General features: G+C 38.6%; 1 protein-coding gene across 2 annotated transcripts in view; it reads right to left on the reverse strand.

Moving 5' to 3' along the window:
* The window catches only part of FAM73A (family with sequence similarity 73, member A), a 154,295-nt gene that overhangs the window by 6,111 nt on the left and 135,993 nt on the right, over positions 1–12,191 (reverse strand). Inside the window, exons 11-13 of one of the 2 annotated variants that reach the window (XM_006888591.1) lie at positions 11,606–11,704; positions 7,059–7,193; positions 4,004–4,057 (exon numbers count right to left, since the gene is read on the reverse strand). In XM_006888591.1, the coding sequence (XP_006888653.1) occupies positions 4,004–4,057; positions 7,059–7,193; positions 11,606–11,704 (288 nt within the window). Of the gene's footprint in view, positions 1–3,997; positions 4,058–7,058; positions 7,194–11,605; positions 11,705–12,191 lie in introns of both variants that reach the window. The other variant, XM_006888592.1, reaches the window with a different exon arrangement.

Genomic DNA, 12,191 nt, shown 5'->3' on the forward strand with positions numbered 1-12,191 from the left:
GGTGCAGGGGGATCATATACCAAAGAAAGAATTATTCTTTTACTTTTCAAAGAGAGGAGCGAACTGGGGTGGGAAGGGAAGGCTGGGCAGGGAGAAAAGTGCAACAATGAATGAATGGAAATCCACAATGTTCATTAAAATTAATAAAATAAAAAACCACAAAATAAAAAAAAAACCCCAACGAGCAAAAAACCCCATGTACAGTATAGCACACTTTGAGTAGACTAATAGACATGGTATCAGAGGCAGAAACTTCTTACTGAGAATCACAAAGTACGAAGGACAACTGGAAACACAAACTACTGATTGGAATGTGGAAAGTTAGAAGTATGAGTATAGGAAAATTGGAGATTGTTAAGAAAGAAATGGAACACATAAATACTGACATACTAGGCATTGGCTAAGAAATGGGTTGGCATGGGATATTTTGAATCTGATAATCATCTGATCTACTACACTGGAAATAAAAAGGTGAAGAAAAATGGGGTTCATAGTTAAAAAGATGATTTATACATCCATATTGAAATATAATGTTGTGAGTGACAGGATAATATCCATATGCACACAAGGAAGACCTGTTAATACCACTATCATTCAAATATATGCACCAACAACTAAGCCAAAGAGGAGGAACAGATGACTTCTACCAACTTCTGTAGTCAGAAATAGGTCGAACACGCAGCCAAGTTACTTTGATAATAATGGGTGACAGGACTGCAAAACTTGGCAACAGGATGGAGATAGAATGATAGAATTCTATACAATCAATGACTTAATTCTTGCAAATACCTTGTTAAGAAACAAATGGAGACTATACACATGAACTTCCCTTAATGGTCTCTACCGGAATCAGACTGACTACATTTGCAGAGGAAATTGCTAGAGAACCTCAATATGAGCTGTGAAAACTAGGCAAGGTGCTGACTGTGGAAGAGACCATCAACTACTCATATTTAAGTTCAAACTGAAGCTAAATAAAATAAATCCACAAGAACCAAAATCTGACCCAAAAGTCTATCCCACCAGAATTTAAAGATCATCTCAGGAACAGGTTTGAGGCCTTGAGCACTAATGAGCAATGACCAGATGAGCTGTGGGAGGATATTAAGAATATCATTAATAAAGAATGCACAAAGACATGTTGATTGTGGCTGAGTTGAGAAAGACTCATAGCAACCCTATGAACAAAAGGCCTAAAGCTTTTCTATAACTATCATCATTTAACAAAATTCATAGAGTTTCCAGAGGCATGAAAATACTGAGATGGATGACAGAAAGGACTCTGAATATTACACTAGAGTGCCAAGAAGTCCAAACAAAGAGAAGAAATCTAGAAATTAAAGAGCTGAACAGAAGATTTCAAAGGGCAACTTGGGAAGACAAAGCAAAGTATTGAAATGTGCAAGGAGTTGGAGTCAGAAAATCAGAAAGGGACAAATTTTACTTGGCATTTCTTAGACTGAAGGAACTCAAGAACAAGTTTAGGCCTCGAGTTGTAATATTTAATTAAGTATGCTGAAGGCAGAAAGTTGAATGACCCAGGAAGCATCAAAAGATGAAAGGAATACACAGAGGCACTATACCAAAAAAGAATTGGCTGACACAGAAGAATTTCATGAAACAACTATGGTGGTTAAGAAGAAAGTTCAACTACGGTGATGAAGAAGGAAGATCAAGATGCTCTGAAAGAATTGGAGGGGGGAACATCCAAGGCCCCAGGAATTGATGGAATACCAATTGACATATTTCAGCTAACAGATGCTGCCCTGGAAGTGCTTACCAGGTTAGGCCAAGAAAACTGGAGGACAACTACCTAACTAACTGACTGGAACAGATCTGTATTTATTGCCATTCCAAAAAACAGTGACCCAGAAGAATATGGAAATTATCGACCAATATCACTAATACCACATGCAAGCAAGATCCTGTTAAAGCTTACCTAAAATCAACTGGAACAGTACCTCAGCAGAGAACTGTAAGATGTGCAGGTTGGGTTTAAAGAAGCCATGACACTAGGGACATCATAGTGTTTGCTGAACCTTGGCCAAAACCAGAGAGTACCAGAGGAATGTCTATCTGTGTTTCACCGACTACTCAAAGGTATTTGATTGGATGGGTCACAACAAATTGTGACTAATCTTGAGAAGAATGGGGATCCTAGAACACTGACTTGTGCTCATGCAAAACCTATAGTTGGACTGGGAAGCAATAGTCAGAAAAATAGCAGGGGAGGCTGGACTTTATGAGGAGGAATGTGGCATCAGAATTGGAGGAAGACTCATCAACAACCTGCATTATGCAGATGACATAATCTTGCTTGCGGAGACTGAGAAGTATTTGCTGCAAAAAGTCAAGGACTACAGTCTCTAAAATGGATTCAAGCTCAACATCAAGTAAACAAAGATTCTCACCACTGGGCTAAGAGGCAGCATCATAACAGATAGAGAAGAGACTGAGACTGTTAACAGTTTCATCTTGCTCAGCTCCACAATCAGTACCCTTGGCACCAGCAGTCAGGAAATAAAAAGATGAATTGCACTGGTAAAATTTACTGTTGAGGACCTCTCAAGAGTGAAGAGCAAGCATATCAGTCTGGAGAGTAAGGTGCACATAATCCAAGCCATTGTCTTCACAATTTACTTGCTGTGCATCAGAAAGATGGATAATAAACAAGGATTACAAAAGAATTGATGCCTCTGAGTTATGGTGATCGATATACTATGGACTGCCAAGAAAACAAACAGGTATGTCCTCAAGAGGGTGAAATAAAATTGCTCCTTCGAGACAAGGATTTTGAAGCTCCATCTCACATACTTAGGGCACGTTGCCCAGAGGGAACAGTCCTTTGAGAAGGACATCATGCTTGGAAGGATGGAGGGATGGTACAGGAGGGGGGACCCTGGATGAAATGGGTTGACACAATTACGGAAGTAATGGGCGCATTACTTTTGGGGGTAATGTGTGAGAGGCAGTAAGAATGGCTCAGGATAGGGCAGGGTCCCGAGCTACTGTGCACAGGGTAACTATAAGTTGCAAATGACTCAAAATCACATAGCAAGAAAAACAATAGTGAACACTTGCAGAGTATCCAAATACTTTTCTAAAAGTTCCTATGTAGTAAAAAAGCTCTTTATATATATTAGTTATTTAATCCTCAAAAAAACTCTAAGAAATTCCTACTATTATTAATCTCTTTCAGAGATAAGGAAAATGAAGGACAGAAGAGTTAAATATGCTGCCCAAAGTCACATAGCTAGTAAGTGACAAATGAGGGATTTAAACCCAGTAGTCTCATTCCAGACCCATGACATGAGCCTGTGAGAGCAGTGTCAGTGGCTGAGAGAACCTAGGTGTGTTGCCCATTAGAGGCGACAGGAGTGAACCTAGAGATTTCCCCCCCCCCTTTTTTCCCCAGTACTAGCTCTAAATAAAATAATGGAACCACTGGAATAAAACAATTTCTCAGGTAGATTCCATTACATTAACCATTTTTAAAAAATCTTAGTTATCAGTTAGGAGCTCTGATGGTCTAACGGTAAGAAGCTGTGCTGCCAACCCAAAGGCATACAGTTCAAATCCACCATCGGTTCTGTATGGGTAAGATGGACAATTTGCTCCTATGTAATTTACTGTTTTTGAAAACCTGCTGGAGGGACAGCTATGTGCTGGGTCTGACTTAACTGCACAGAGCAACATCAGTATCAGTTAAGTGGAAAAAAACCAAAAGCTCCCAAATTGAGTAAAGGTATTTCTAATCCTAAATGGGATTCTTCCATTTAGTGGACATCTCACGCATGTAAGCCTCAATGCCTGCTGTCTGAACTGCAAAGACAGGTGAGAAAGACAGTGAGGGAAGTCAACCCAAAATTAGTAAATCAATCATCTAGGTTGAGTGAAAATGCTTTTGTTAACTGCTTTCTCCACCTGTGAACTGATTTAGATATTTCTTTAACAGTATTTTAAAATCACTTAAAAATGTGGTCTAGGGCAGAATGACTTTTACCTTCATCTGCTGCCTCTTCTGTTTCAGTACTGACCAGCAACTCGATGCCACGGCCTAAGCAAGAAGAGAAAACAAGGGTATAAATTTAGTTACAGAAATTTATACTTGTAGGAAAACAGTGATTTTTAGAAAAAAATAAAAAGTTTATATGTTTAAAAAGTTCAGAACATTAACTAGTAATATGTCATTTGCAACTATTAAATATTTATGACTATTAAATCATTTGTGATTATAGTTTTATTCTTATAAATTTTAAAATTATCTACAAAGTCTCTAAAGAGAAAAAGGTTAAACGTTGGTACCAAGAAACACGGTAATTACAACTCCTAAGGGAAAAAAAGTGGAGATGTTTGTACATAGAGTAACATATACAAAGAAATATTTTATGTTTAACAATGAAGACAAAGTATTGTGGGGTTTTTTTTCTTCAAAAACTGTATCAGTGGCAATCATTCAGGGAAGAACTAAACAGCTTAATTCAAATAAAGAATTGAAAAAGACAACCAATGAACAAAAGTTCACGGTAAGTCCTGAAGAAATCTAACCTTGCCATGATCAAATTTGAACCATGTCACTTAGCCAAGACAGTAATAGAAATAGAAAAAAAGTATCTTTCACAATTAAAAAATTCCTTATACTTGAAAAATAAGACAATTTATATTTTATAAAAACTTAAAAAGTGAATAGATAGTTCTAAAATACTGGTACAATGGCATATTGAAACATTTTTTAAAAGCCACTCAAGACAGGATATAAGAACAATATAAAAAAAATCAGTGGGATTCCACTACAGTAACAAAGAGAACTCAGGGAAGGAAACCAAGAAAGCAATACTATGTATAATAGCCCAACACAAATTGAGATACTTGGGAGTGAACCTAACTAGAGATACAAAAGACCTACACAAAGAAAAACTACAGAACATTTCTGCAAGACACACTAAAAGACCTAATAAAATGGAAAAATGTGCCTTGTTCATGGATAGGAAGACTCAATATTGTGAAAAGGACAATCCTACCAAAAGCAATCTACATGTTCAAGAAAATCCCAATACAGATACCAAATTAATTTTTTCAAGGAGATTGATAGGGAAATTGTCAAATTTATTTGGAGAAGCAAGAGACCCCGAATAAGCAAAACACTTCTGAGAAATAAAAATGAAGTGGGAGGCATAGCATCCCTGACTCAAAACCTACCACACAGCAATAATAACCAAAATAGCATGGTGCTGGTACAAAGGCAGGCACATAGGTCAAGGGAACAGAATTGAGAACCCAGAGTTAGACCCAGCTATTTATGGTTAACTGATATTTGACAAGGAAACCAAAGCTATCAAATAGGGAAATGACAACCTTTTCAACAAATGATGCTAGCAAAACTGGACTGCTACCTGCAGAAAGCTGAAACAGGACCCGCATCTCACATCATACAAAAAAAATCACCTCGAGGTGGATCAGAAACCTGGGAGTAAAGCTCCAAACCATAAAGTTCATAAGAGACAGACTGGGACCAAGCTTAGAAGGCCTAGTCTACAATATAAAGAGGCTGCCAAATACAGTTAGAAATGCACTATCTGAAGAGGATAAAATTGATGAACGGGACCTTCTTTAGATTAAATCCTTGTTGCATCAAAAACTTTTCCCAAAAGGGTGAAAAGAAGACCTACCAATGGGGAACAAACATTTGGCAATACCATCTCAGACAAGAGTCTCATAACACAAGTTTACAGAATACTCCTGGACCTCCACAAGAAAAAGACCAATAACCCAATTACACAATGGGCAAAAGATATGGAAAGAATTTTCACAGAGGAGGATATTAAAATGGCCAAGAGACAAATGAAGAAATGCTTCAAATCACTGGCAATAAGAGAGATTCAAATCAAAACCACAATGAGTTACCATCTCACTCCAGTAACCACTGGCAAAGTTTAACAGTACAGCAAGTAATAAATTTTGGAGAGGATGTGGCAAGAAAGGTAGACATTGTTGGTGGGATTGTAAAATGGGACAACCACTCTGGTGCTTCCTCAAAAAGCTGAACATAGAAATTTCATATGACCCAACTATTCCATTGATTGGAATATACCTCAAGAAACAAGAACTGAGGCACAACTGGAGACTTGTACACCAATGTTCACAGCAGCGTTATTCACCATTCCAAGAACATGTAACAGCCAACCACAATGGAATGGATTAAGAAATTATGGTACATTCACACAAAAGAATACTACACAGCATGCAGGAGCAATGACTTTGTAGATTACGACCTAATTTGGGAGGGAGTGGAGAGCATTATGCTGAGTGAACTAACTCAACCTCAGGACAAATACGATATAAAACCATTATTGCAGAATGAATATGAAGATCGAAGAGGGAAGGGTGGAGGCAGAGGGGTGAGGATGGGCGTTGCAGGGGGGGTTGTTAACAATAGGATCTCACAATTTGATGGGGAGTGAAGGAAATGGGAAAGATCTGGTTTGAAAAACAATGTATTTGAATTTTGTAAACAAGTAAGTATAAACAAAAAAAAATTTTTTTAAGCCTCTCAAACATGAAACATGATATCCATTGCATCTGCTTCCACACAGAAGATTAATGCTAAAAAAAATGTCAACAAAAGTTCAAGAAAAAAAATGGAGCATTCAAAGTACAGATTATAATTTAAAAGGTTTCATTATTGTACAAATCTATTTTTTCCTCTAATTTTTAATACTATTTGGGAGTATGAATCTACAGCTTTTTACATATTTACTAATTTTTAAAATATTACTTTTATGCTTGTTTTAATCATTCAGCATTACCAACAATTTTTGTTAACCTTGACTAGTCTGAGGCCCGAGTTTCTCTGGAGACCTGAAGAAACAGGACTCTCAAGGTTAAGACTGGGACTAGCAAAAAGGTAAAAGAGGAGAATTTCATGGGAGGGAGATATGCAACATACACTTTTCAAATACCAGGATCAAAGGAAGAGCTTGGTTTCTACATTCAGTCATTCTATAGGGAGATGTATATTTAAACCACTTTTATAAAATATTAAGTAAACTATTACTTACAGTTTCTTTGAAGGAAGGGTTTAGCCAGCGGTTATTCACTACATTCTGTATGGCCGTGGGTGGATTTTCTAAATCTTCAAAGGAGTCCATTAATATAAAATCCAGAACAACATCATAAAAATTTAGATTTTTCACCTGTAATAAATTATATTAATTAAAACTGAAATTACTGTTATAATGGGCTGATATAATCTGAGTCTGGGCCTTACCCCTTCCTAACGGCAGGGTTTTTAGTTGAATCAAGAGATTTTATCACTGAAAAAAACCACCAAAACAAAACAGTGAGGAGCGATAAAAACCAAAGCAACTCCCACCAGATGCTCTGCTGGAGGAGGGGCAATCTCCTGCACCAGTCAGATCCGATTTGACGGTACACACAAAAAACTAATAAAATAAAATTTTTTTTAAATGGGGGGAAAAAAACCACCCCAAAGCAACTCATCACCAGAAGTATACTAGAGGTCAGGGAAGCTTTCATTTTAGATTAGGGTACCCTAGGTAATGCAGATAGTGCCAAAGACAGGAACATAAGGTGTTAAGCGGAAAGAAACAGAAAATATGCTGTAGCTGTCTGTGTGGCTAAATGAAAGCAAGACAGTCAGATCCTGCCTGGAAGGACTTTAGAGTTTATCTCCACTCTATTTTGGGGCTAGGAAAGGAAGAAGACATGACTATCTTTGTACTTTTAGAAGATCATTCCAGCAGTAACATGGAGGGTGCGAGCAGAGGGAGTGGAACAGTGGGGAGGAAATACAAAGACAACTGAGACAGAAGACAGGAAAACTGTAACCACTTAGCCCTGAATGATGGTAACAGGGAAAGGAAACATTAAAAGATATTTAGGAATTGAATCAAACTTAGAGGTGAGTATGATGAAGCAGATGAGGTCCAGGGAGGTTTCTGGCCTGACCAAGAGAACTGATATACTTCTGCTGCTCAAATAAGAAAGCACTGGAGAAAATCTTATTTCCACATGTTAGAATCGACTGTTTTCACTGCCTAAAATGCTTTCTAAAACAAACAAAAAATACTGCCATAGCATTGATTGTGAAAGGCACAAACCACCGCACTGTGATGCCTACGCTAGAAATCTTTACGAGAGGAGACTGCTCATCTTTCTCCCATGAAGTTATTGGTGAATTCAAACTACAGAGTTTTTGGTTAGCAGCCTGACACGTCACTCACTATGGCACCAGCGGTCCTTAGAGTGTCTTCTGTTGTTATGTGTTAGCAAGTCAAATACAATTCATGGCGATCCTCTGAACAACAGATCTCAAGCCTGTCCTATCGTGCACGATTCTCATCCTCTCTGACATACTTGAGCCCACCGTTAGAGTTAATGTCCCAAACCTTCTTGTTGAGGGTCGTCTTCTTTTTTGCTGACCCTATACCTTTCCAAGCCTGATGTTCTTTTCCAAGAAAAAAATCTCTCCAAACAATATGGCCAAAGTATGTGAGATGAAGCTTTATCATTTTTGCTTCTAAGAAGCACTGTGGGTTCACCTTCTCCAAGACATATCTGTTTTCTTTTGGTAATCTGTGGGCTATTCAGAACTCTTTTCCAACACCACAACTCAAAGACATCAATTTTTTTTTCTGTCATCCTTATTCACTGTTCAGCTCTCACAGATACAGCAAGTGACTGAAAAGACTATGGCTTTGATTAAGTACACTGTAGTCTTCAAACTGACATCATTGCTTCTCCGTACTCTCGAGAAGTCCTTGACACCAGACTTCTTATTTCATGCAATTTACAACTTCTGAAAATCCAGTTTAGGGTCAGCTGTGACAAATGCCTTCTAGTCTCTGGAAAATGCTCGCATTCCAACAAAATAGTTTCTTTTCAAAAGTCAGTTCAGTCATTCTGTCTTCTCTAAAGCCTTACAAGATTTTTCCTAGTAGACCGAAAAGTCCCCTTCATTGAAGTCTGTTTTTAATTGATGTATGAATTAACCTGTTGTTGTTATGTGCCGTCGAGTAGCTTACAACTCATAGCGACCCTATGTACAACAGCCCTAAACTCTGCTCTGTCCTGTGCCAATTGCACTGTCTCCAACACACCCATCCCGATTACCCCAGTCACTGAATCAATCCACCTCCTAGAGGGCATTCGCCTCCTGTGCCTGCCCTCCACCCTCCCAAGCATAATGTCCAAGGACCAGTCTATCCTTACAACATGACCAAAGTATGTCAGACGAAGCCCCAGAATCCTTGCCTCCAATGAGCAGCTAGGTTTAACCCTCTCTAGGCTGAATCTGTTTGTTTTCTTAGTAGTCCATGGTACCCTCGATACTCTTCTCCAACACCAAAGCTCAGAGGCATCAATTCTCCTTCTATCCTCCTTAGTCATTGTCCAACTCTCTGATGCATAACAAGTGTTAGGAAAGACCATGGTCTGTATCACACGCACCTTAGTCTCCAGAGGGACACCATTGCTCTTCAGTACTTTAGAGAGGTCCCTAACAGTAGACTTTCCCATCGTAATAAGTCTTTTAATTTCCTGGCTTCTGGTGCCAAGAGTGTTGACTGTGGAACCAAGCAGACTAAAGCTGTGAACAATCTGAATCTCTTCACCATCCATCCTGATGCTGCCAATTGGTCCAGTGGTGAGAATCTTTGTCTTCTTGATATTGAGCCTCAATGCATACTGACGGCTGCAGTCCTTGACCCTCTGCAGCAAGCGCTTCAGTTCCTCCTCAGTTTCAGAAAGCAGGGTTGTGTCATCTGCATAATGCAGACTGTTGATAGATCTTCCACCAATCCTGATGCCACATTTTTCCTCATAGAGCCCAGCCTCCCGGATGATCTATTCTGCACAGAGGTTGAAAAGGTATGGATACAGGATACATCCCTGGCATAAGCCCTCCCCAGTTTTGAACCATGCAGTGTTTCCCTGCTCTGTTCTGACAACTGCCTCTTGGTCCAAGTATAGGTTTCTCATTAGCATGATCAAGTGTTCTGATATTCCCATTCTTCTCAGAGTCAGCCACAGTTTGTTATGATCCACACAGTCAAAAACCTTTGCATAATCAATGAAGCACAGATAGACAGTCCTCTGGTACTCTCTGCTTTCAGCCAAGATCCATCTAACATTAGCTACAATATCCCTAGTACCACGACCCCTTCTAAACCCAGCCTGAACTTCTGGCAGTTCTCTGCTGATGTGCTGGTCCAGTAGTTTCTGGGTAATCTTCAGCGGAATCTTGCTTGCATGTGAAATCAATGATATTGCTCTATAGTTTCCACACTCTGTTGGGTCACCTTTCTTTGGAATGGGACGGGAACAAATATCGATCTCTTCCAGTCAGTTGGCCAACTGGTTGTTCTCCAGATTTCTTGGCATAACTTGGTGAGCACGTCCAGGGCAGCATCTGTTATCTGAAATATGTCAATTGGTATACTATCTATTCCTGGGGCCTTATTTTTTGCTATTTCCTTCAAAGCAGCTTGAACTTCTTCCTTCATCACCATAGGCTCTTGCTCATATGTTGTTTCATTAAATTCTTACTAACACTAAATCATTTCTGACTCATGGTGACTCTCCACTGGGTGTCAGAGGCTGTAAATCTTTTACAAAAGAATACCGCCTCTTTCTCTTGTGGAGCAGCAGAGAGATAAGACCTGCTGACCTTTAGCTTAGCAGACTGATACAGTATGCACAACATCCCTAGAGTTCCTTTGAGCCTACTTTAGCTGCATTAATAAAATTTAATTTATCTACCCATTGAGGAGACTGAGTTCCTACTAAGTTTTTAGACCCTCAAAACCATAACAAGGAACTTAACAAGGTACTAGCTGTTGTTGTGTATCACTGAATTGGAACTGACCCCAGGCTGACATTCCAGTGGGTGTTCAGAGGCAATCACACAGGAAGAGACTGCCCTTCTTTCTCTTACAGAGCAGCCAGTGGATTTGAATCATATGCCTCTGGGAAACGGTAGTGCAACTTCTCACCACTGGGTCACCAGAGCTCACTTCAAGGTACTCACAACATATTAAATCTTTACTATATCCTTTTTTACTATATACTGACCTCCCTATGCTATTCCGATTGAATATCTTCCACAGGCCACCTTTAGTGCTTTACTAGGACCAGACCAATGACTCCTTGGCAAAGGAATGAAGAAGAAAAGGAAGGTTTTTTAAAAAACAATTAATTGGAGTACCAATACAAAGACTGTAATTTTTAACTGCTATTGTTTCCAAGTCTGCTAGAAGATATCTGTTACCCCAAATGGTTTTATTGTCAATATGGACAGGTAACAATGGCCTCAACATATGTAAATATTATGCAAATAAGGGTATGTTATATAAAGTATCCTAATAAGCAGGAGTGGCATCCACTTCCTAAACAACTTGTCTCTAAAAATTCTAAACTCTGATAAATGTTGGTATTTGTAGAGGGGCTTTCAGGCCTTTTGTTCACAGGGTTGCTATGAGTTGTGCTTGACTGAAAGCAATCAACAACAATGTAAATATTATGTAACTTATTTAAATATTATTTACATAATTAGAGAGCATGAATATTGTAAAATTTTTAAACTTACCCCTCTAGCAGCAAGTTCCATTTCAGTACTACCCCAATGGTCAGTTTGCTCTAAAAAATAGATCATTTCATCAAAAACATCCTCAAACTTCTTTGGATTCTGCAGAAGAAAAGATAGCATAATTTTAAACTCATTTTATATTAAAGGGTAGACCTATAAAGTAAGTTACTCTTCCAACAGGCTTGCTGGATTTTAATTATATTATTGAAAAGAATTAAAATACATTTCAAGTATCTGGTTTGCTCATTGAGTGCAAGGAAGCTCTGGTGGCTTAGTGTTAAGGAGCTGTGCAATCAACTAAAAGCACATGGCCTGAATCTACCAGATGCTTCATGGGAAAAAGGTCAATTTCCTCTCATATCATTCACATTCTCTGAAAACCTGTTGGAGGGTCAGCTATGATTGGGCTCTGATTTGACATTACATAATAACAGCAGCATGTACTAGAACACTTAATATTATGAAAATTGTAATACAAACAAAAGTGATCTACAGATGTGCACTTCTGAAAAAGAAGGAAAAAGTAACACTAATTTTATATGGAGAAAGGATTCGGTTTCTGTATCCTTCTTCCGTACCAATTAAA

Source organism: Elephantulus edwardii, unplaced genomic scaffold, assembly GCF_000299155.1.
Source record: "Elephantulus edwardii isolate Elephantulus edwardi_28Jun2011 unplaced genomic scaffold, EleEdw1.0 scaffold00069, whole genome shotgun sequence".
Lineage (NCBI taxonomy): Eukaryota > Metazoa > Chordata > Mammalia > Macroscelidea > Macroscelididae > Elephantulus > Elephantulus edwardii.